Raw genomic sequence first — 26,085 nt, forward strand, 5'->3', positions numbered from 1 at the left:
AAAAGTTTACGAGAGAAACTTGGATATACTGATTAAGCATCATGGGAATTTATCAATCACAAACGGGCACTCATTATTGCTCTGAAGTCTTACTAGGCCCAGAAGTCTCCACCCTCTGCCTCCCAATCATTGTTCCATACCTTCTATAATACAATCATACTCCCCCTTCTCCTCCTCCTTCTTAGCAAACGACTTCAAAGGCAAATAGAAACCATCAGAAGGGAAATCTCTGCATCCCACCAGCACATCTGTAGCCATCTTCTTCTTCCCCTGTCACGGAAAGGGAGTAGGGTCTCTTTCAAAGGCAAATTTCTCAGCCTCTGCCCTAAATCTCCATCCCCTCTTGTCTTCGTAGGGACCTCACTCCATTCATTACTCCTTTTCTCTCTCACATCTACAACATTTTCCTTTCTACTGGACTTCCCACTGACTCCAGAGCAGTCAACTTTGCTCTGATATCTTCCATCCCGGACAACACAACCCAAAGCAGAAAACATCTTACCTCCCTTTCCAGCTACTGCCCTGTCTCTTACACTGTTTACTCAGTCAAGCTTCATAAAGAAGGGACTGTTTGTGCTGTCATCTTCTTGACTGCCCATTTACTCCTCAACACACTAATCTGGATTCCACTCTTAACGTACCACAAAAACTGCTCTGGAGCCTGTAATTAGGGACTTCTATATTCTGCATACAGAATACTGTTCCGCAACCAGCAACATCCAGTGGAAACTTTTCCATCTTTATTTTATTTGACTTCTAACATCATTTGACAGAACTAACCACCCCTCCTTGAAACACGGTCTTCACTGATTTTCTTGACACCACACGCTCCTGTTTTTCTGTCTACTTCTTGGGGGTTCCTTCTCAGTCTTCTTTGCTGGCTAAGCCCCTTTTCTACCCAACGTTTTCTTTTTATATTCATTTATTTTTATTATTTAAAGTTATTTTATTTTTTCGGCTTTATTGAGGTATAACTGACAAATATCTACCCAGCCTCTTAAAGCAGAAGGCACTCAGAGCAAGCTTCTGCACTCTCTCATCTTTTGCATATTCCTATGACTTGCCTTCAGAAAATATTTACATATGGAATGATCACAAATCTATGTTTACATTCCAAACCAGTCCTTGAGTTCCAGATTCTTACATCTGTGCATTGAACTTTTCCACTAGGATGTTTTATAGGCAATTCAAAATATGTCCAAACTAATCTCTCAACCTTCCTCCCAAGCCCATATTGACCCCTTCCCTCCCCAGCGGCTTCGCTATTTCCTCCACTTGAACACACCTTTCTACCTCTTTACCTGGCTAACGGCTACTCCTTTAAAAAGGCCTTCATTAACCCTGCTAACTGAATTAGTCTATTCCACAGCACCCTCTATGTCCTTTTAGAGCACGTATGACCACTTACAATTAAATATCTATTTGTGATCTATTTGTTCAATTCTGACTTCTCCTTCTTGTGCTAGGTTAGAAGCACCATTATCAACTCCCTCACCTCTTCAAGCCTGCTCAAAGTTTACGTTCTCAGTGAGGCCTTTCCTGATCTCTTATAGAGAATTTCAACCCTGCCCTCCCATCTCCGTTACTTTGCTCTAGTTTTCTCCCTCTCACAACACTTAGGTACTTTTTTTTTCTTTTTTGTGAGGAAGATTGGCCCTGAGCTAACACCTGTTGCCAATCTTCCTCTTTTTGTAAGTGGGATGGTTTGGTCAAACAGCATGGTTTGACACGTGGTATGTAGGTCCACACCCGGGATCCAAACCTGTGAATCCTGGGCCACAAAAGCAGAGCTCACGAACCTAACTACTACGCACTGGGCCAGCCTCATATACGTCTAATATTCCATACAATTTGCTTACCTATATTTATTAATTTCTGTTTTTCTCTCCACTCTAGTATGTAAGCTCCATAAAGATTTCTTGTCTCTTGTTCATTGATAAGTTCCAAATGTCCAGCACACAATAGGAATTCCATAAATATCTGTTGAATGAATGAGGGGCTGTGTCTGTTTTTTTCTCCATACTGTATTCCAAACTAATCAGTTTCTTTGGAATTAAAGTTCAGGTAATATAAAATCTAAGATGACAAATGGAACACAACACTGTAAACACAGTTGTATTTCTTTTTTTAATAAAGTTTGGCACCCAGGCTAACATCTGTTGCCAATCTTCTTTTTGTTTTTTTCTTCTTCTCCCCAAAGCCCCTCAGTACATGGTTGTATATTCTAGTTGCGGGTCCTTCTGGCTCTGCTATGTGGGACGCCGCCTCAGCATGGCTTGATGAGCAGTGCTAGGTCCATCTCCAGGATCAGAACTGGAAAACCATGGGCCACCGAAGCAGAGTGCACGAACTTAACCTCTTCACCCAGCCAGCCTCTCATATTTTGTGAATGAATGAATGCTAAATGAATGCTTTCGGATGAAAAAGGCATATTTAATTTGGAATCTAGAAAGTGGCCCTCATCTTTTTTATTGCTTTTTAAGCACACAATCTCATCTTTTGCTCTCTTTCTTCACAGTCTAAGAAAATAATACAAAGTGGAAACTGCATGACAGGAAGGACTATTTCCACGTTCTTCCCCTGTGCCAGTTGATGTCTAGCCTTCTTCCTAGTACTTAGCAGGAGCTGTACAAATACGTTAGGAGTGAATGAGGACCTACCCAGTGAATCTGTGCCATCAAGGGAAGCACCATGCAGTAGTGGGTGAAGCTGGGGATGTGGAATCATCAGGGGAGTGAGCTCCATTCCTGGTTCTACCATTTGACATCCTGGCAACTTACCTGGGCCTATTTCTTCATCTGGTAAGTGAAGGGATGAAACTATATGATCTACTAAAATGTAAGCTCCATGAGGCCAGGGACTGCATTTGTGTTGTTCACTGGTGTGAACACAAGGCCTTGATGGCTATGTCTGGCACATAGTAGGCCTTCAAGAATTTGTGGAAAGATCTCTAACAATGCCCTCTAGCACTAACATTTTAAGGAAAAAATAAGTTTGAGGTGTCCTAAATAAATCATTCTTTTTCTAGAGAAAACCATATGCAAATATCATCATCTTGGAAAAACTCTAGTGCATGGTTAAAAGAGTACAAATAAGGAATAAATGCCTGCTTCCTCCCGGTGAGTTGGTTACAAGCATTTAACAGATTTACATTTTCACTATGATCTCAGGTTCTTTAATTATATTTATACAAATAATCATATTTATATATTTAGCGCTTTATCTGAACCCTGTAGCTCTGGGTGTGAGGACACAAAACTCCTGAGAAACTATATACTTACACTGTACAACTTCTACTGCTTCCAGTCTTGTTGGTGGTCTTTCCCTGCCATTATGTAGTTTCCGAGGCAGAACGACCTCTTCCCATTTCCCAGCCCCTTCCTTCTTCACCCATCCTCCGCCTTCGCCCTCCTCCCCTACTCGTGGCTTTCCCTTGGCTGGTCGGACGCTGGGAGAGGCTGGGGAGAGGTTGGCCCAGCGCTCAGCGCCCCTCAGCAGCGCCCCACAACCTCCTCCCCCTGCCAGTGACTACGGATCGTCAGCTTTCCAATCTACGCTAGAAATGTGCTTTCGTATCGAAAGGAAATCATCTTTTCTACCGTAAACTACGGACCGCTAGTGGGGAGTGAATCGATGTGTTTACACTTGTTTTCTAGCCCAGGAGCTGCGCCGGGAATTGATTGGTTCCCTCGCGCCCGCGACGCTTGGGGTCCCCCCCGCGCCCCGCCTGGACCCCGCCCCCTCGCGCGGCCATCTGCTTCGCTGTCTGTCCCCGCGTCTCTCACTCAGCATCTCTTTCCCCTCCGCCACCTCCGAGCCCGCCCCACCGGCTCCGCCCCTTTCCCCTCCCCGCGCCCGGGGGCTCCGAATCTTCCCTGGCCGTTGCCAGGGAGACAAGCCGATACCAGGCAAATAGGCATTCGAGAAAGAAAAGGGGGGAAATCTACACGGCAGCCTGGTAACAAAGGAGCAATAAAAGCAGTCCCCAAATGGAGGGCTAAGGACGCGTCTGCGAGAAAATCCGAAAGAGAGCTAGCAATCACCCCAAATTAAAACGGGGAGGGGGGATACAGAGGAAGGGGCATGATTCACGTTGGGAGTGGGGGGAAATCAACAGCTTTAAATGAGCTTTTGAGCAATCGCCTGGATGGTGGTTTTGGATCAGCCCAGTTGGCTTTTCAAGTTGGAACTCTGCTAATAGAAGGGATTCGCCTCCATCGCGGCGGCTGGGGTCTCGGGCCAGGCCGGCGGGCTCCCTTAAGGGTGGTAACACGTTTGGCAAGATACACTTCTACGGAGACGTCTTTCCATCAGCTCTGGGAAATATGACTTCGTGACTGAATGAGGCATCTGAAGGCAGTGGACAGTGAGAAGACGAAGCTTCGCGTAACGAAGTGCAGCTTGGTGGTTTTCGAAGCGAAACTTGAACAAAGAGTTATTGACTTGAACCAACCATCTTTTTCGCTCAGAGTGTGACCCATTTCCCTACAATGAGCAAAAAATAAAACTGAGAATTCAGAGCCAGCACCAGGAGAAACGAACCATTCCCTCGACTGCTTCTCACTTCCATAAAGGAAAGATTATTCATTTCAGGATCACTAATTGTAAACGAGAAAAGGTGGTCTGATTTGGACACGAGTGAAAACTTTGGGAGCAGAAATGTAGGTGGTAGGAGAATGCTTATTAGGCTGTATCCTTGATTTTCGCCCCCACCCCCACCCTGTGCTTTAAATCAGTGCCTTGTCTTTCACACACAAATAGCGTCTGCTTCTTCGGTGGCAAGGAGTGCAGACGGAGGTACCCTGTGTCTCTTATAGAAGAAGCTTTTCCTCTAACCCAACTTAGACTTGGAGTTTTCAGGGATCTTCTTGCTCTCTCTGAACATGCAGACAGTTTCTCCTTAGAACTGTAATCGTCAGTCGGTTTTTAGAATTTCATCGCTGCTGTCTTCCTCCCTTCGAAGAGCACGTACATTTATGCACGTTCAGAAAGAGTCCACCCGATACTGGCAGTCGCCTGAAAACGATCCAAATTGACGCGAATTGCGTCCCAACTGTAAATATGGATTCGTACACTCGAGGCTGTCTCATTTCACCGTAGAGAAAAATTATGTCGTTTCATACAGCGATAAAATGCAGACCGTTTCGATCTTTTGTAAATGACCCTCACTCTATATTGTGGGGGGAAAAATCGCTAATTGGGAATACTCAGAGACGGGGGATTTGATGAGCGCCGCAGGCCAATCTCAAGATATTTTATGTCATGCCAATGTGGGATAGGGAAGGGAGTGTGGCTTCGGCTGCTTGCCGCTTTTGCGTTTTCCACATCTGGCCTACAGACCTAATTCTAACTCGCGATCTCGTTTGATGAAATTTGATCTTCGTGGTTTAAATACCTTTCAATTTGGGGCGATTTACCATTTGCAACCGTTAAAAAAACAAACCCTGTGCAGTATCTGTGAAGCCAATATGGAACAAGGAGGACGAAAACATGCTGCACACCAATCCCAACCATTGTCTTTAACACTCGCATACACACACATACACATAAACACACGGGGAAGGTGGGGGAGGGGAGCGAATGGAGAGAGACAGACACGGATATAGACCGACAAGAGTCAAAGCGAGTCAAGTTAACGCTTTCTCCGCCCCCATCCACCAGTAACCCCAGCCCACGTTCATTAATTACAAACAAAGCAAGCCAATCAAGCGATGCATTATTATTTTCAGGCAGAAGGAGGTGAGAGGCATGTATTTTTTAATTGATTTATTTATTTGGAGGACATTAATACTCGGTCTGAGGCTGATTTTCAAACCGTTTGCAAAGCGCGGCTCCATTGTTCGCCGAGCGCGCAGGCTCCGCCCCCTGCTTTGTGTGCGGCGCGCGGATTGGCCGGCGCGCGCGGGGGCCGCGTCAGCGCCCGCGAGCCCATTCATCTGTGCACTTGGGCGTTGGACCCCGCATCTTATTAGCAACCAGGGAGATTTCTCCATTTTCCTCTTGTCTACAGTGCGGCTACAAATCTGGGATTTTTTTTATTACTTCTTTTTTTTAAAAAACTACACTTGGGCTCCTTTTTTTGTGCTCGACTTTTCCACCCTTTTTCCCTCCCTCCTGCGCTGCTGCTTTTTGATCTCTTCGACTAAAATTTTTTTATCCGGAGTGTATTTAATCGGTTCTGTTCTGTCCTCTTCACCACCCCCACTCCCCCCTCCCTCCGGTGTGTGTGCTGCTGCTGCTGCTGCCGCCGCTGCTGCTGCCGCTGCTGCTGCTCGCCCCGTCGTTACACCAAGCCGAAGCTCTTTGTTCCTCCCTTGGATCTGTTGAGTTTCTTTGTTGAAGAAGCCAGCATGGGTGCCCAGTTCTCCAAGACCGCTGCGAAGGGAGAAGCCGCCGGGGAGAGGCCTGGGGAGGCGGCTGTGGCCTCGTCGCCTTCCAAAGCGAATGGGCAGGTAAATTCTACCTGTGATTCTGGTCATTTCTTTGGTGCCTTTCTCTAGTCCTGACGCTTCCCTTTCCCTCCGGGTCGCGCCCAGGGCGCATTCGGCGGAGAGGAGCGTGGCCAGATTCTAGTCTGAAAGTTGAATGGAAAGCAATAGCCAAAATTGTCAATTTCTCATAGGAGGGGTCTCCCCCCCACCCCAAAGGAGTGGTTTCTGGAGAATCCTGGCGAATTCTTGTGTAGACAGTAGGAAAGAAGTGATAAATCGTTTAAAATGGCGTGTTTGGAGCTCGGCAGAACGTGACTAGCTAGGTGCTGACCACCCCCCCCCCCAGCCAGGTTGCGTTTGTATTTGGTGGGCACAAAAGTGTTTGGGTGGCTCTCGTGTTTGTTGTCGAGACTGGGTCGCCTTCAAGATTTCTGAACTGGTGTGATTGTGTGTGGGTAGGGAAAGGGGCGGGGGTGGGGGGGTGCGCAGTGGGGATGGCGGTGGAGAGAGGCGAGGAGGGAAGGGCTGTCTTATTGTATGCCGAGGCGGCGTGCCCTGGGTTCTTGGAAAGGTTGCCGGCTGGGTGGATGGACCTGGGCAGAAGGGTTTCAGTATGTTTCGATGGGGTTTTCCCACTGTTCTGTATGTTTATTCGTAGCTGTCTGTGGAATTACACACCCATCTGACTTTTAAATGGTCTCCCTGGGGTGGGAAGACCCTGTGGGTCCTTGAAGGACCTGTCCAGATGGTCAAAAAGAGGCAGTTCGTGTGTTTCGGTCGGGATTGTTCGTGTGCCTGGCGCCTCGACCACTGCGGGGGCTGCCCCGGCGCTGCCCGCACCCAGGCGGATGGCCACGGTTGGGTGGGCGCGACAGGTCGGCCACGGGTGGCTGCTTCGCAAACACTGGGCACCCACCACGCCTCTTTTCCTAGAGCAGAGGCCGTGTTGCTTCGCCTGCTCTAACCCTATTGGGAAGGCGAGCTCTGCCAAGAGCCTCGGAACCCGTTAAAAATGCAAAATGAGCCACTGGGGCGCGCCCCGGCTTCGCAGAATCCCGGGCGAAGGTGGGCGTGGAAGCAGAGGCGAGACCTCAGAAATAATGGGTTTCTTCCTCCCTCGGAGCCTTCATCCCGAGCGGGATGCCACCTGAGCTTTGTTTGCGGACTCTCGGCTGCGCGCTCCGGCCTCGGGGGCGCCTCGGCCGGCGGGCAGGGCCGGGCTGGGCAGGGCGGGGTGGCCCGGCGGCCCCGCCCCTGCGCGCCCTGCTCCGCGCGGTGGAGGCGCAGCGCCCCCTGCCGACCCCAGGCCCTAAGCAGCCGTGGGGCCCAGGCGCGCAGCCCAGGCTCCTCTGGCTGGAGCGCTCTGATCCCCCTGGGAGTTGCTGGGGTTCGAAGAGGCCTTTAGAGTTTGAGGAGGAAGGGGGCTTTGTAAGCCAGGCGCAGACCCCCGGCCTTGGCTCTGTGCCTTCTTCCCAGGGGCGTGCGGTGTAGCATGGGCTCCGTGGCTCCTTCTTTCCCGTGAGGCGAAGGTGGAATGGGTGACCTTTGCTTTCCACGTTTGGGACTCGGCCCTTATGAATCCTAAGTGCATTTGTTGCGTGGTCAGGCTACTGCGGTGCCTTCAGGGCGCACCAAACGGCGCTGCCCCATTTCTTCGTGGAACTCCTGTCTGGGCATCCGACCCCGCCTCCCCATAACGGAGCGGGGCCTCCAAAGCCGGAGGGGCCCCGGGGGTCGCTGGTGCCTCCAGGTCCACGGACGGGTGGGGGTGGGAATGGCGGCACCCGGGCCCCTCCAGTGATGCTCCCGCTTTCTCTGCCCCGCAGGAAAATGGCCACGTGAAGGTAAACGGCGACGCCTCTCCCGCGGCCGCCGAGCCGGGCGCCAAGGAGGAGCTGCAGGCCAACGGCAGCGCCCCAGCCGCCGACAAGGAGGAGCCCGCGGCCGCCGGCAGCGGGGCGGCGTCGCCCGGCGCGGCCGAGAAAGATGAGGCGGCCGCCGGCGCCGAGGCCGCGGCCAGCCCCGCGGAGAAGGAGGCCGCCGCGGAGGGCGAGGCCGCCGAGCCCGGCTCGCCCACGGCCGCCGAGGGGGAGGCCGCGTCCGCCGCCTCCTCCACGTCTTCGCCCAAGGCCGAGGACGGGGCCACGCCCTCGCCCAGCAACGAGACCCCGAAAAAAAAAAAGAAGCGCTTTTCCTTCAAGAAGTCCTTCAAGCTGAGCGGCTTCTCCTTCAAGAAGAACAAGAAGGAGGCGGGAGAGGGCGCTGAGGCCGAGGGCGCGGCCGGCGCCTCCACCGAAGGCGGCAAGGACGAGGCCGCCGGGGGCGCCGCTGCGGCCGCCGCCGAGGCGGGCGCGGCCTCCGGGGAGCAGGCGGCGGCGCCGGGCGAGGAGGCCGCGGCGGGCGAGGAGGGGGCGGCGGGGGGCGAGCCGCAGGAGGCCAAGCCCGAGGAGGCGGCCGTCGCGCCCGAGAAGCCGGCCGCCAGCGAGGAGGCCAAGGCCGCCGAGGAGCCCGCCAAGGCCGAGGAGAAGGCCGAGGAGGCCGCGGCCAGCGCCGCCGCCTGCGAGGCGCCCTCAGCCGCCGGGCCCGGCGCGCCCCCGGAGCAGGAGGCGGCCCCCGCGGAGGAGGCCGCGGCCGCCTCAGCCTCGTCAGCCTGCGCAGCCCCCTCACAGGAGGCCCAGCCCGAGTGCAGTCCAGAAGCCCCCCCAGCGGAGGCGGCCGAGTAAGAGGGCAAGAGTTGTTGAGATAATCGAAGAACTTTTCTCCCCCCGTTTGTTTGTTGGAGTGGTGCCAGGTACTGGTTTTGGAGAACTTGTCTACAACCAGGGATTGATTTTAAAGATGTCTTTTTTATTTTCCTTTTTTTAAGCAGCAAATTTTGGTTTTTTTCCCCCCCTCCCCACAGATCCCATCTCAAATCATTCTGTTACCACCATTCCAACAGGTCGAGGAGAGCTTAAACACCTTCCTCTGCCTTGTTTCTCTTTTATTTTTATTTTTTGCATCAGTATTAATGTTTTTTGCATACTTTGCATCTTTACTCAAAAATGTAAACTTTCTTTGTCAATCTATGGACATGCCCATATATGAAGGAGATGGTGGGTCAAAAAGGGATGGCAGATGAAGTGATAGGGGCCACGATGGAGAAATGGAAGTGGTGCATAACATTGCCAAGAATAACGCACCGCTAGAAATGATGGTGTAAAGGCTTAGTCTTTTTTTTTTTTAAAGAAAAGTTATTACGATGTATTTTGTGAGGCAGGTTTACAACACTACAAGTCTTGACTAAGAAGGAAAGAGAAAAAAACACCAATACCCAGATTTTAAAAAAGATCATAGTCTTAGGAGTTCATTTAAACCATAGGAACTTTTCACTTATCTCATGTTAGCTGTACCAGTCAGTGATTAAGTAGAGCTACAAGTTGTATAGGCTTTATTGTTTATTGCTGGTTTATGACCTTAATAAAGTGTAATTATGTATTACCAGCAGGGTGTTTTTAACTGTGACTATTGTATAAAAACAAATCTTGATATCCAGAAGCACATGAAGTTTGCAACTCTCCACCCTGCCCATTTTTGTAAAACTGCAGTCATCTTGGACCTTTTAAACACAAATTTTAAACTCAACCAAGCTGTGATAAGTGGAATGGTTACTGTTTATACTGTGGTATGTTTTTGATTACAGCAGACAATGCTTTCTTTTCCAGTCGTCTTTGAGAATAAAGGAAAAAATCTTCAGATGCAATGGTTTTGTGTAGCATCTTGTCTATCATGTTTTGTAAATACTGGAGAAGCTTTGACCAATTTGACTTAGAGATGGAATGTAACTTTGCTTACAAAAATTGCTATTAAACTCCTGCTTAAGGTGTTCTAATTTTCTGTGAGCACACTAAAAGCGAAAAATAAATGTGAATAAAATGTACAAATTTGTTGTGTTTCTTTATGTTCTGATAAAATACTGAGACTTCTAGGTCTTAGGTTAATTTTGAGGAAGATCTTGCATGCCATCAGGAGTAAATTTTCTTGTGGTTTTTCATCTGAAGTTTTCAAACCTGAAATTCGTAATCAGCAGTGTCAGATTACATACAGGAAGATCTTGTGACATTCCATGTCAAATCTGTTAACCATTTATCCGCATTTAGTTTTCAGTTAAAAATTGAACAGTTATTTTTATTGTAGTTATATAGCATGTCAGAATAAATCTTTTAATAGTGAAGCAGTGTGACCCGAAGACTATTAATGTCTTATGTGAAAATTTCATAAAACTACATTCTTTGTGATGCAGGTTCAGAAACTTAAATTTATGCTGAGTGAGAGTCTATTTAATCCAAACTGCAGATGGGTCATGAGAAGTGGCCAAATGTGTTTCAAAAATTGATGGTGTATTACCTGCCATTGTAATTGCTTAGTGCTTGGCTAATTTCCAAATTATTGCTTAGAGTATGTGTTATACCTTAGGAAAACAGGCTTATGTAAAGAAGTAATGGTGATGAATGGGCGACATTGTCAGTTTATGGGCCTTTAGTGCTTGCCTCAATTCAATAGTTGCAAGCAGTTTTTTTAAATGAAAGTAGTGTGTTAGCATTTTGTTACTCAAAGGGAAAAGGAGAATACTTCTTTATATAGTAATAATCCTTACTAGTTTACCTCCTTTGCTCTTTACCACCCCATAAAACTGGATTCTTTTTCTTCACTAGACCCTAAACTACATTGAATTTTAAGACAAAGATGCGTATCAAATACCATTACTTCATTAATTGCAAAGAAAAATTGTTTACGCACACCTGCTTCGCTGTTTTTAAGCAGTGTGCCTTGTAAGGTTCACAATAAATCAGTGAACCCCGTTTGTAACAACGGAATGCCAAATGTCAAATTCATTAAAATAAACTGGCTTTTGATGCTTTCAATTGGAATAATGGATCATAAGCAATAGTTCATGACCTCTCCTTACCAAACCCCTTCCCCACTAATGAAATCAGATAACACTGGAAACAGTGTGTACTTTCAGTTAGGTTTTCTTGATCTTGGAGGATGTTTGAAAGTTAAAAATCAAATCTGGTAACCAAAGGACTGCTTTATGGGGTCTTTCCCACCTTACCAACTTTTTCTCAAATGCCTACGTGGCCTACTTGGCACCTGGTTGTGGTAGGACTCAGAAAAAAGTGGATTTTAAAGAGTAACTCCTGGGTAGTCAAAAATACCATGTAGCCAACTATATTGCTAGGTTTGTTCTTTTAACAGCTGGAATTTATTAAGATGCATTATTTTGATTTTAATCATTGCCTAAAACACTTTGGGTGGTATTGATGGAGTGGTGGATTTCCCACCAAGTGATTAAATGAAATTTGACATATATCTTTTCATCCAAAGTTTTGTACATCTCATTGTTTTCTAATGGAAAATGTTAATATGGCTTTTTGTATTACTAAAAATAGCTTTGAGATTAAGGAAAAATAAATAACTCTTGTACAGTTCAGTATTGTCTATTAAATCTGTATTGGCAGTATGTATAATGGCATTTGCTGTGGTTATAAAATACTTCCTCTGGATTATAATAATCATTTGATCCAATTCCTATTGCTTGTAAAATAAAGTTTTACCGGTTGATATAATCAAGCTTGCTAAAATAGGATTTTTTACAAATTGAATTTTAAAATGCAAGTTTTATAGAAAAACTTAAAATCTTAAGTGTTAATGGTAAGTATAACTGATTCAGTTTAAGGGATTTGTAAGGTATGCTTGACATTCTACTGAGGATATAAAATTATATTCTTTGAAGGTGAGTTATATGCTCACTAGTCAATTAAAAATTTTAATGATAGAACTTGTTAATATATTTGAGAAACTGCAATTTATTTACGTTTTCCCCCCATATGAATATAAACAAAATTTTGCAATTACGGTTAAGGATTTGGGGAAAGGGTGCTTTTTGCGTTCATATCTTTTAGTTAGATCCAGCTGGGAGGGGGTGTAGTTTGACATAACCCAAGTTAGCTTTGAAAATTAAAAAATTAGTTAAGGAACTGGGCTATTAGCTTTTATCTTTCCTTTAATCATTCACTGTATAAATTGAGCATTTTTTTTCCTCTCCACTTTCCACCTATACGGAAGTACTTAAAGCAGGGTGTAGCAAACAGGAATTTTAAAATGCTTTCAATCTGTAAATGTTCCAGTCCCTTCTGGGGATTCAGGTTCGAGCACTCCTTTAAATTACACCCAACAATGCTACTTTAAAAACGGAAAATAAATACTTTTAAAAGGTGTGAATGTTAACCATATTTTATGTTCCTGAAGAAGCGATAAATTACTGATCTTGAAATGCTCGTATCTACAGTTCCCACTCAGCTGTTTTAAAACAAGACAAAATATCTACCCCATCATAAGATTTAGCAGCTGTTAAGTATGTGCAATAATTATTGCAAAATTTCTAGAAATCCTGACAATCCCAGTTCTGGTGTTTTGATAAAATTACAGCATAAGGCTTTTTAGCACTACTAGAAAGTGAAAAATGGGGGTATCTTTGTCAATTGCAGTTATTACAACTCTCATTTCTGGGGGAAAGGTGAAAGGTAACAGGACTACTCATCACAGTTTCAGTAAATATAACAAATTCCAATTGACTTTGTTGTTGACCTTGCGAATAGTCTTCCTAACAAGTGGGCAAGCATTCGGTTTGAAATGTGAGTTAAGGACTGGCTATAGTGCTAGAACCCTGTCCCTGGGTAATTAATGGTGGATTCTTGGGGAGAGTCAGAAATTGGAAGTCTAAGAAAGCCCTCAAAGCAAATCAGGTCAAATAACACATATACTTGCATTTTGAAAAGCACCATCCAATAGAAACTGAAAAAGCCACATATGTAATTTTAAACTTTTTAGTAAACATTTATTTAAAAGAAGGAACAGACGAAATTAACTTTAATAATCTATGTCCAAAATATTTCAACATGTATTCAACATACAATTTATTGAGATATTTCACATTTTTTCTTACTAAGCCTTGGAAATCCAGTGTATTTTATACTTAAAACACATCTCAATTTAGACCAGCCACATTTCAAGTGCTCACTGGTCACACGTGGCTACCATATTGGAGAGCACAGGTCTGAAGAACTGGAGTCAGAGCCAAGGAATGATTAGGAATGTTGGGCTACAGATGATTTGCAAAGTGTTGCTTGTGTAATTAATTCCACAAGCTTCAAGGGTTTAGCTTTTGAGCAAGCATTCAAGTTTTTTCTAAATTTAAAAGCATTTTAAACAGTTAATATGGCATTGATGTTACAAATAAATATGGTGAGATTCTGAATGGACTTGTTATTGGTAGAATTGTGTTCCCCCAAATTTCATGTTGAAGCCATCACCCCCAGTGCCTTAGAATGCGACTGTATTTGGAGACAAGAGGTGATTAAGTTTAAATAAAAGTGTTAGGGTGGGCCCTAATCTAATGCGCCTGGTGTCCTCATAAGAAGAAAAAAATTGGACACGCTAAGAGACATCAGGGGTGCATGTGCATAGAAAGAAAAGACAATGTGAGGTCACAACAGAAGGGTGGCCATCTGCAAGCCAAGGAGAGAGGCCTCAGAAGACACCAAATCTATCAGCTCCTTGACTTTGGACTTCCAGCCTCCAGAACTGTGGGAAAATAAATTTCTGTTGTTTGTCACCTAGTCTGTGATATTTTGATATCATGGCAGCTGCAGCAAACTAATACAGGACTCCAGGGTAAGAATGGAAAGATTGTCCGACCTTAGCTAAGGATGTAAAGGATTTTACGGGCTTGCTTTTTCTCTTCCCTCAATGGAAAAGAGATTGCTTTCTAGTTTGCAAATTTTATCATTATTATTACCTTAGCAAAGAGAAACGATAGTTTAAAAATTAGAAAAGTAGATTATATCTCTATCTTAGTTCTTTATTAATGAGTTGATAGAAAGCTCTCTGGAGCACAAATAGTAAAAAATATTGTCTAAAAATACTATATGATGTTGTGTCAATTTATCGATCTCTTTATTTTTTTCTTGCTATTTGTTTGTGCAAGAAACTGAGTTGTTTGTTCAATAGTTTCCACAGTATGAATTTTGCTCATTGCACCTTATGCTGTAATTTAATACATTCCTTTTTTTTTCTGTATTTTTTATATTTTCTGTAAATTGATCAATAGAACTAGAAGCTTGATGAAATTCAGATTCAAAGGGCTATAGCAAAGGTGACGATATTTCTATCAGGAAGCACGTAATGTGTAATTTCTTTTTTTGTGATTGAAGCCATTGATCTTTGCTTAAAGCCATTAATTAATTTAGGGTTGCCAAATAGCATTATTCTAATTGACATTCTTTTTTCATTTATTAGTTCAGTTATTTCTGTTCTTTTTTTTAAAGATGTTCTTTTTTTTTTCCTTTTTCTCCCAAAGCCCCCCAGTACATAGTTGTGTATTTTTTCTCGTGGGTCCTTCTAGTTATGGCATGTGGGATGCCGCCTCAGCATGGCTTGATGAGCTGTGCCATGTCCGCACCCAGGATTCAAACTGAGAAACCCTAGGCCGCCGAAGTGGAGCACACAAACATAACCACTCGGCCACGGGACCGGCCCCTGTTCAGTTATTTCTATAAAGAGAAACCTTTCTTCATCAACCATTTGGTTGTCCTGAAGTACATTTCTCAATGGAAAGGCAGAATAAGTGTTTGACTCTTTCCCTTTATTTATTGATTTTCAGAATAATGAGTTGGTTTCCTTGTATCCTCCAAAGGTGATCAATGATGATATTTATTTCTTTAGTATCATTTTACATTCATAGATTTAAACTTATTTGATGTAAACAATATAAGTTATACTCAAATTGACTCGTGGTAGATTATGTTTTAAAGTTATAGAATTCAATAAATAAAATCAGTTTAAATTTTATTAAGAGGTTACTTGGGAATGTGCTAAAAGATGAGTGGAACTCAATATTTACTTTACTTAAATGAAATGGATTTACATATTTAAGTGCTGGCACATCAGTAATTTTAGTTGAGGTGTTATGCTGAGAAACCTTCTGTTTATACAATCTCAAAGAAATGGGAGGCAATTGCAATTTTTTTCTTACCCTCTAATTGCTGCTGTATAATCATATTTAAATGCCGTCAAAATCTATCAACATCACACCTTACTTGTAGTAAGAAAACTGTCTGGATGTTTACGAGCATGAGGAGACAGCAGTCACCAGTCTTGGAGACATATATGTTGGAACTGATGAAACAGTACACTTAATAGAACATATTGGCCAACAGGCATTGCTAATTTCCCCAGCGAAATACTAACTTCTATCATGGAGTATGGGCCAGTGGAATTGGCAATTTTTAAAGAAAAAATTATACCCATTGTAGATCCTGGAGGCTCCTATGGCAGGATTAACTGACAATTTTATTAAAAAGTTTTGAGGAAGTTGAATTTAAGTGACCACAAGACAATATTCTTTTCTAAGCAAACTGCCAACTAGAGCTACATATTTTAATGTTTCTGAAAAACTGGCAAGCATTGGATGAGGCAATAGATCCAAAATAGATAAAATTTGAATAGATTTGAGAGCACTTGGTGAAATTATAAAGAAAAAGGAGTCTATGGACTTGGTCAGGTCATATTATAAAATATTAATTATTAACTAGAAATATGAATTATCTCGATAATGTCATTTTCCTCCGGTCTCTGGGGCACTATCTAGTTCATGGATTGGATTACAATCATACAAAGAATGTCTTATTTTCCTTTATTCACATGCTTCCTGATATTTTAAAAGCATAAGTTATTGCTAAGAATTTTGGAATTTTTTAAATGAGGATTTTAATGTTATTTTTTAATGTGTTGGTAATATGTACTCATGGCTGTCTCAGAATAGTCAGACTTCAGGCTTCTAAACTTAAAATTTCATGTGTTCTCGAAGTGAAATTTATCAGAACTCCAATGATGAATTTATTTAAAACAAACAAAAAATGTACAAATACTAGAGTTTCTTTTCCAAACCATAATGAATGTTCTTATTCATATCTCTTGAGAAACTCTACATTTTTTAGCATTCTTGCACAAAGGACAAAGATTTTTTTCATGTTTATTGAAAACAAATTGAATATTATAAAAACCAGTACTTGATGTATCTTTTAAATTTATATGTGAAGTTTATATTTTAATAACATTTTAATTTTAATAAATACCAGGAAAAAATAAACTTAAATACAGAAGGTGCATATTCAGGTTATCTATTGTCAGATTATAAACCACCTAAAAACTCTTTCTTAACGGCTTTATTGATGCATAATTGACGTACAATATGCTACATATATTTAAAGGGCACAATTTGGTACACACATATATGTACACACTTATGAAACCATCACCAAAATCAAGATCGTGACCTTATCCATGATGCCTCTGATTCTGTGGTTCAGGGTTTAGAGCAGGCACAGCAAGACGGCTGGTCTCTGATACACGACGTTTGTGGCCACAGCTGGGGTTGCTTGAATAGCTGGGGGCTGCTGGGATGGTTACACTCAGGCCCTAGGTCTGGAGTCTTCATTCTTCTTCATGGGGTGTTTGCTAGGATTAGAAAGTCTAAGATGGTTCCCTGGCCACTGGTCTTGGTGCCTAGGCTGGGACGGCTGGAACAGTGGAAACCTAGAGCTACTCTCTGTACTCATGGCTGTCTCAGAATAGTCAGACTTCAGGCATGGCAGCAGACTCCTCCTAGAGGCAGAGGTTGGAGAGAGTGTTTCAAGAGACAGGAAGTAGGGGCCCGCGCTGCGGCCGAGTGGTAAGTTCCCTCGCTCCACTTTGGGGCTGCCCAGGGTTTCACCGGTTGGCTGGCATCCTGGGCATGGACATGGCACCCCTCATCAAGCCAGGCTGAGGCAGCCTCCCAAATGCCACAACTAGTAGGACCCACAACTAAAAATATACAACTATGTACCAGGGGGACTTTGGGGAGAAAAAGGAAAAATAAAATTTAAAAAATCTTTAAAAAAAAAAAAGACAGGAAGTAGAAATTGCCAGTCTCTTCCAGCCCGATCTTGCAAACTGGCACAGCTCACTTCCACTGTACTTTATAGGTCAAAACAGTCACGGAGCCCAACCAGACTCTAGGAAAGAAGGACATGGATGCTACCCCTTGGTGGGAAAGTGTCAAAGAAATTTTGACCATCTTTAAATCACTACAATACATGTTGGATACGCTATATTCCTGAGATAAAGAAGACTTCAAATTGAGGCTGTGAACAAACTATTTCTTGTGGATTACAAGGGCAGTGGTAAGGGAGAAAGTTGGAAGTAATAGAATTTCCATCAACGCCTCTGTCTTCATTACTTTTTATCAAGCAATTTTCTTCAAATAATGTGGTGTTGTGCCCTGACATATTATAAATGGGTGCACTTTGGATACACATACACAAAATCAAGGTCCAATGGGAAATATCATTGATTGTTTATTATAAAATATTGTATTGTTTAATGGCATATTTTAGCAATATAAATTAGTATCAAGATTCCAAAATCATTGAGACAGAATCAATTCAGTAAAACCATTTGAGATGGACATAGATTATATTTATGTTATTTCCCTAGGGCATTACCCTATTGGTATATACTGTACTTTTATAAGAATTCCATTGTTTAATAAGTTGGCTGGGGCAGAGGTAGGCGTGAGGGTTGGGGAAGATTGTAGCTCTACAAATGGATTTGTTGTGTTTCAACAAACTTTACTAGAGATAATTTCAAAGATACACCTTCATATTTTCTGAATAAGTATAATCTGCTAGAAGGATAGCATACTGAAGAAGTGTCATCAAGCCATGTTAAAGATATATCTTTCTTATATTTTCAACCACCGTGTGAAATGTGTACGTCTAGCATAAAAAGCAGTTAAAAAAAAAAATTTAGTGAGTGAAATATACCAAGTAACCTGAAGAGAATATTTTGATTGTAGTATTTTGAGAAACATAAGGGAAAGGCAGTGTATAAATGCAGTTTACCCATGGAAGAGGACTGCCTGATTCACTTAAGAGAAGATAATTAAGTGTATTGATCATTATTTGTGTTATTTAAATTTTTTTTTCAGGGAAAGTGTCTATCCTTGGGAAGAAAGAACTAGCTCACGTCATCCTTTTGGGTTCCCCTCAACCACAGCTTATCTCAAGTATTATCAGTGGTTTCTCAAGTTTCTCCCTGTACCTTCCTTCCTAAAACATTTCCTCTTCTGACTAAAGTACACAGGAATGAAAAGGAGGAAGAAAGAATCTGTTTGAGAGTGCATGCGCTGGCGTACGTGTATTTCCATCTCAGAGAGATTACAAAGAACCATTACAAACGTTAGTCACTTGAAATGCTCGGGTTAGAGCAGTCACCAGGCGGTAAAGAGTTTTGCTCATGAGATGAATCTGAAGGAGATTTATAGGAGCCGGCTGTAGCTGCGGAGGGACAGAGTTGAGGCAGTGACATTCTTTGGGAGAATAGCAGCAGCGCTCAAAACAAGAAATGAAAGCCATAGGTTTCCCTTGCTTTGAATATCTTATCTATTTGTTTATGAAATGATTCAAACATATTTCACATCTGTTTTTGAAGAGGTTCATATCAGGGTTGGTTTTTTCTTTTCTTAATCAATTTCTTTAAAAAGTGCTACCACTACTAAGGAGTTCAGCATGTAACCAGGGTGAAAAGCAATTAAAATTAATTATTGGGATAGAGGTTAGATTAGGTTAATGTATCCACCCACTCACCAACATTTCAGACTTCTAGTAGAGGTCTGACAAAGTGGCCACATAAGTTTTTGTTTTTATGTGGGCAAATTCATCAGAGTGGAGTCTTTACCATTCTGATAGCTAGAAATTCTGCCTGGACTCTTCCAACACTTCTTTTTCATAATTCCATTTCAATTGTTTTTAGCATTTAAATCTAAGACATGGATCCACTTTTTTCTTTTTTAAGATGTTTTTCTGTTGTTTTTCATAATCTATTTACAAGTCTTGCCTGTCGGCGTTGTACTCCTCAAGGGCAGGAAACCTGCCTCTTTAGTGGTCTATCCTGAAAACCTAGCACAATAGCCCATATATAAAAGACTCTCAATAAGGATTGATAACCACATGAAAGAAACTTTAGTCCAGCACTGAGTTCCACAGATAAAACCACTGTTTCTGACATCATCTGGGGGGAATTTGTTGAGAAAGAACAAGGACGCTTCATTTTGAACAAGCGTGTTGCAGACGCCAGGACTCGCTGTGTAGAAATACTTTGGAGTCTCTCTTTTCTCTAGCTGTATTTACAATCTACCGGGAGCGACTGCTCTTTCTGCTGATGCTAATTAATTAACTTCGTACCTCAAATGCCAAACTTTTATTTATCACCCTGCAAGAGTTGTTCTAAGCAAGAGTTGTTCTAAGCGAAGTCAAAAGAAAAATGACAAACTGGGGAAAAAATATTTACAGCTTATATTATAAAAAAATAACGCAACGTCTCAATAGAATCTGAGCAAAGGCTGCGGACCTTTCACTTAACAGAAAATATAAATGGCTCTTAAATATATTAAAATATGCTCAACCTCGTTTATAAAAATAGAAGTAAACATTGAAATTATACTGTTTTCTACCTACTAGATTAGTAAAAATCAAAAAGTTCGAAAACACACAGTGTTAGTTAGGGTGTAGGAGAACACTAACTTTCACACATTATTATTATTTTTTTTGATGAGGAAGATTGGTCTTGAGCTAACATCTGTTGCCAATCTTCCTCTTTTTTTTCCCCCGAAACCCCTGTAAATAGTTGTATATCCTAGATGTAAGTCATTCTAGTTCTTCTATGTGGGATGCCTCCACAGCATGGCTTGATGAGTGGTGCATAGGTCCACATCCAGGATCTGAACCGGCGAACCCCAGGCTGTTGAAGCAGAGTGCTCGAGCTTAACTACTCGGCCACATGGCCAGCCCCTGACTTTCATATATTATTGATAGAAGTGTAAGTTAGTGACATCTTTGAAGATAACTTTGTAATATCTATCAAACTATAAATGCATATGCTCTTGTATCTGGCAATTCTGCTTTTAGGAACTCACCCCATAGATATACTTATACGTGCAAGATGATATATATATCCATTATTATTGATTGCAGCATTGTTTGTAATAGCAAAAGAGTAACAAGAGCAGAAACAACCTGAATGTCCTGAGGTTGAGTTAAATAAATTACAGTACATGCACATGATGAAATACTATGTGTTTTTGGTAGAAACCAAAACCGCTCTAAAGCATAGTAACTTAAAACAATGAACAATTATTGATTTTTCCCTCAAAATTCTGTGGGTGACTGGGCTTAGCTGGGAAGTTCTGTTCTATGTGATGTTGTCTGGGGTTGCAGTCATCTGGAGACTCCACTAGGTTGGAAGGTCCAAGATGGCTCACTCACATGGCTGGCAGTTGGCGCTGGCTGTTGGATGGAAAATCAGCTGGGATTGTTGACAGGAGTGCATTAGCATTAGCTCTCCGCCATGTGGGCTCTCCTCATGGCTTGGGCTTCTTCCAGCTTGATGGCTACTTTCCAAGAGGGAGTGTTCCCAGGGCATAAAGCTGCAGATCTTTTAAGGGCCAGCCTCAGAAGTTACAAAGCTTCACTTCTACCTCATTCTATGGACAAACTAAGTTACAAGGCCAGCCCAGATCCAAGGGGAAGGAGAGAGATTCCATTTCCTAATTAGAGGAGTGGCAAAGAATTTGTGACCATCTGTAATCTACCAAATTATGCATTTGTAAAATAGAAAGAGGTAATAATTTATATACTGATTTGGGATAATTTCTGGTATTCACTGTTAAGTGACAGGTATATAACAGTGTCTATAACATGATAGTATCTTTGCATATAAAAAGTGTGGGTGGGAGAGAATATACTTGATTGCTTACATGTGCCCAAGAATATCTTTAGAGAATACACAAGAAACTGGATAGCTAGGCCCAAGAATGAAAAAATGTTCACTGATTTCTCTTTATACCTTTTGAATTTTGTATATAATGCACTACCTATTTTAAAAGTTAACCCATAAAAATTATAACATAAGAATTACAGGTTACATTTCCTGAACTAAAAATTAAGATACAGTTAGTAGAGAGCAGGAAATTTGAAATCTATCCCTAAAAAATTCTACAAAATTGATAGTGATTATATTCATAATGTGATTGGAGCTCCGAAAACAGAGGACAGACTGCCTGAGTTGGGAGAGAATGATCCAGGGCGGTCATACAAAGAAGTGACTTTTATGTTAGGGCTTGAAGAGTAAAAAGACAACTTGCAAACACTGGTAAATTGCAGGAAGAAGAAATTGAGAGGGGTCAAGCCTGATAACTTCTATTTTGTATGTGAAAGAGGAGGCAAGGTCATCCCTTGAATATGAATTTTCGAGCATAAGAAGGAAGGCTTAAGGAGAATGAAAAAATTTGGCAGCATTTCTGTAGGAAATGAGTAAGAGAAGTAAGGACAAGTAGAACAGCTAGGTCAAAAAAATATATGAGTTTGCAATGCTCCTATCAACACAGTGATGAAATTTTTCTCTGCCGACTCAGATACAGAGAAAACAATAATGAACAGATCCAGGATGGAGGATGGACAGGGCAAGTGTGGGAGAAGGACAAAAGAATGTGGAAGGACGCTGGTGTAAGAGATGTTAAAGCTATGGACCATGCAGTCCTGGGTAGGAATCCAAAAGAAATGGGAGACAATAAAAAATCAGCAGTGCCCACGAGGACTCAGAGGGTGCTAATGGGAGTAAGGGTGGTGAAGTTAGACAAATAGAAGATAATTTGATTACTGGTTTGAAGCTGAAGATTTCAAACATGGGATGACTCTGGAAGAAGATGCAGTCCAAGGAGTGGCTGACCTTGGGGTTCTGCTTCTAGTACTGGTTGTTAGAAATGTATTGCCACTGTTTTATTTGGGGGCATAACTTTTTGACAGGTAAGTGTAAACTGGATAAATCCACTTTCAACACTGGGGCATAGTTCTAATGACCATATTTTATAAACCCAACTAAAAGTACATGGTTTAACAATGGCCCCTACTTTTTGGTAATTTGTTAATGTACTTATGTGAAAAGACAACATAATATACAACATATACAGTATTTTGGTACCATGTTAGAAAACCGAGGAATCAAAGTTCATGTAGACACTAGAAATAACTTTAAAAATGACAAATGATGATGCAAAAAATTAAACACTTTCAGACATGTTTAAGATACAACAATTTTGAGTTAGACTGTAAACTTCTTGAGAGAAGAGACCATTTATTAACTCAGGGCAATCCAATACTACCTTTGCATCCTGGTTCCCCTCAAGCTCTACTAATGTTTACAGGAGTGGAGGTCAATAGTAAGAGTTAAATAAAACTTCTTGTGTCAGTTACTGGTTGATGATTTTATTTGTATCTTTTGGGGAGTTGGATCCCAGCTTGAGTAATTCCCCAGCCCACCCACCCCCAAGGATGGGTGTAGTCTTTCTTGTTCTACTCCTACTTTAAAGAACAGGCTAGTTCCCTGCTCAGATTCCAAATTCCTTAGGAAACCAGAAGCTGCAACAAAACCACACCAGTAACTTCCACTCACATGTCAGTTTTAAAACAACTTGGGAAAGGTCAGCCTATTTGACTTCCCTCTATTGTTGAATTTACCCAGTTCCTGATTATATTACAGTGTGGTGGTGATTTTAAAGGCGATTCCTTTATCTGTTGCGGTTTTCTAAGCAACATAAATTAGCCAGGAGCTTCCTTTTCACCCTGAATACTATTTGCCTTGGGAAAAGATTAGCTGTGATAAAAGCTGTTAACTTTAGTGGCCTTTGAAAGAACATCTACCGCACTTGAGTGGAAACTTGTTCAAGAGACGAGGTAGAAGGGAGCCAAGGAAAGCTCAGCAGTGACACGAAGAGGTCATTGGTGTGCACTGTATCTCAATTCAAAGGCCAAGGACATTCCTTGGTAGATTAAGCACCACAATTTAGACATATTTAAAAATATGTTTTAACCTTCAAACTATGGTTTCCATTTGTTTTGATTTCTATCGCTTAGAGTCACTAGCTTTGCCTCAATCATCTGAAAATATACATTTACACCGTGTAGAGGTTGAGGTGAGTATGGCATGTAGAAAATTGGTCCCAAGAAAGCCTTTTAGCCTTCCTATGAAGAATTCAGAATAATATATCATTTTTATAATTGTCATTTTATTGATTGCTCTTTTACTTTTAACTGCCAATTCCAGTTTAAATTTTCTATAGTTTTCTGTGTGATCTCTTCATGTTTAGTTCATTTTAAAATGCCGCACAAACAATATTTGGTAGTTAAAATGAAATCCAATGTATTCAACACGAAAAAGGAGTTGAAGATCAAAGGTACCATTTGCAAAACAAACAAACAAATGAAAAAGCAGAGTGGGAGTGAGTGGTCTGGGAGGCCAGGGCGCCGACTAGGCATATTTAGAGCATCATTTCTCTGATTGCTTGAGTCTGGTCCCTCAGCGAGCCTGCTTTCAGACTTACAATAATATTACCTACCAGAATGTTCTGAAGGCAATTGAGTATATGTGATCATCAGTGTTTAGAAATCTGGCTGCCAAACAAGTCAGTTCAATGTAGGGATGAGGAGTGCTGAGCAGTGGTTACGGGCACAGGTTCTGCCTGCTGAATTTTAGTTGTACCACTTTGAGCAATTTACCTAACTTCTCTGTGCCTCAAGTTCCTCACCTGTAAAATGAGAATAACAGAACTACCTCTTAGGGTTGCTGTGAGGACTAAATGAGGAAATAATACATGTGAAGTACAGTATTAGAAACAGTGCCCCAGACATAGCAAGCACTCAGACATCACAGAGAATACTCTAGCCAGTTTTTAAGATAGGTGTCGATTCTAGACAAGCCATTAACATGGTAGACATTTTAAAACAATGACCTTTCCTAGAGGTGGAAAAGAACAGGAAAACCAATAAGTCTTGAAGTCTGTGAAGGGATTGTGGAAGAGGAGAGTGAAAATTAAGCACTTTGCTTATACCAATAAGGAAATGGGCTTAATTTATAGCGGGAAAGGCTATGCATTGAGTTTGTAGACTTCCTGGCACATTGCAGTGTAAGATGCTGTTAAGCTGGAAGTTGAGAAGAAGGGAAAAGCTACTTGATGTCAGTCAATATGGTATTAATAAACTTTGAAGCTTCCCTATGTCCTTTTGATTGGATATGAAGTATAGTGATTGCACATAAATATATTACTACCTACAGGAAAAGAGCTGGATTCTAACACTATTACGACCACTTAACAGGGAGAATCATTTCATCAAGGGTCTCTTATTAGCAATTCAGTAACTAAGCTCCTTTGGTTGAGTTCCAAGACCAATGGTCTTTACAGGGAGTTTCACTCCAGAGCACACAGTGTTTATGGTGAAGTTTAAGCCCTACGAATATTCCATTTGAATTACAATGCAATGCAACAGTATTTGACATCTAACAATCCATTTAAATTTGTTAGCAATCTCAGTTTAAATGACTGTGTAGATGATCTCTATGACATGCTACATGAGTTATAGGATTTTGATTTTTGTGGGGTTCATAAAGTTTTAAAACTCATTACAATTCTTTTATATTTACTATTTTGTTCTTTTACATAAAGTAGCATGGAAACTTAAGCTCAAAACTATTTTTCAACCAAATTTAGTCCAGAACACATGTTAAAAGTAATTGGTAAAAAATGATATTTTAAAAAGCACATGTGAGGAAAATTTAGAAAAATACTGAAGTACTCCATTGTCATAATGATAAAATTTCAGCTCAAAGGGATTTTGAAGATCACTTAATTTGCTTACCCTTGTTCTGTTATAGACAGGCTGCCTTGTTGCTCAACCATGATGTGAATGACACTCCTTGAAATTATGAGATACAGAGTCTGTGTGGCCGTAAGTGGTGCCCTGATGGTGGATGAGAAAATAGAGGTAAAGGGACTTGCCCAGACTTCTTAAGCGGCCTTGTTTCTTACTGACTTCTAGGGTTCTTTCCAACTCCATAGGGTTAAAATAAAAGTTGACCTGCTAAATCTAAATTCACATTATCTAACAGGGCACACTGTTGGGTTAAAAATCAGTAGAGATAACAAAACTGATCTAAATCTTTTTTTTTCTCCCCAAAGTTCCAGTATGTAGTTGTATATCCTAGTTGTAGGTTATTCTAGTTCTGCTATGTGGGATGCCGCCACAGCATGGCTTGATGAGCAGTGTGTAGGTCCACATCCAGGATCTGAACTGGCAAACCCTGGGCCACCAAAGCAGAGCAGGTGAACTTAACCACTCAGCCACTGGGCCAGCCCCCAAACTGATCTAAATCTTTAAAAATTCACCCTTCATAGGGGAGTGGATTTTTTGGAAACAATTTAAAAATGCATCCAAAGGAAGGACATAGAACAGAGTAGAGAAAATGGTGTATTGCTGTTTGAATAGCAATAGTGTCAAGCCTATAAAAAAAGAAAACCTGACAGTCACCTCAGGGTAGAAGGTGGGCAGGGATTACATGGAAGAAGCCCAGCCTGGAACCCTGTGGCAGCACAAAGCTTGGGGGATTTGCCAGGTGCTGTGGTGCTCAGCCGTGCCCTCAGTGGTTTTCCATCTCATCATTTTAATTTCATGGGATCATG

General features: G+C 42.0%; 1 protein-coding gene across 1 annotated transcript; it reads left to right on the forward strand.

Moving 5' to 3' along the window:
* The first annotated feature begins 3,795 nt into the window (after window positions 1–3,795).
* MARCKS (myristoylated alanine rich protein kinase C substrate) lies at window positions 3,796–12,040 on the forward strand. The gene is made up of 2 exons (XM_023650959.2): window positions 3,796–6,452; window positions 8,258–12,040. Exons 1-2 carry the CDS (start codon window positions 6,351–6,353, stop codon window positions 9,152–9,154), a joined length of 999 nt encoding a protein of 332 aa, XP_023506727.2. The 5' UTR covers window positions 3,796–6,350; the 3' UTR covers window positions 9,155–12,040.
* Window positions 12,041–26,085: the final 14,045 nt, after the last annotated feature.

The sequence above is a fragment of the Equus caballus genome, chromosome 10, assembly GCF_041296265.1.
Source record: "Equus caballus isolate H_3958 breed thoroughbred chromosome 10, TB-T2T, whole genome shotgun sequence".
In the NCBI taxonomy this organism is placed as follows: domain Eukaryota; kingdom Metazoa; phylum Chordata; class Mammalia; order Perissodactyla; family Equidae; genus Equus; species Equus caballus.

Coding starts and splice junctions, on each gene's coding strand:
- MARCKS (XM_023650959.2), top strand. CDS start 6,351: ATGGGTGCCCAGTTCTCCAAGACCGCTGCGAAGGGAGAAGCCGCCGGG. Junction 6,453..8,257: donor CTTCCAAAGCGAATGGGCAG/GTAAATTCTACC, acceptor TCTGCCCCGCAG/GAAAATGGCCACGTGAAGGT.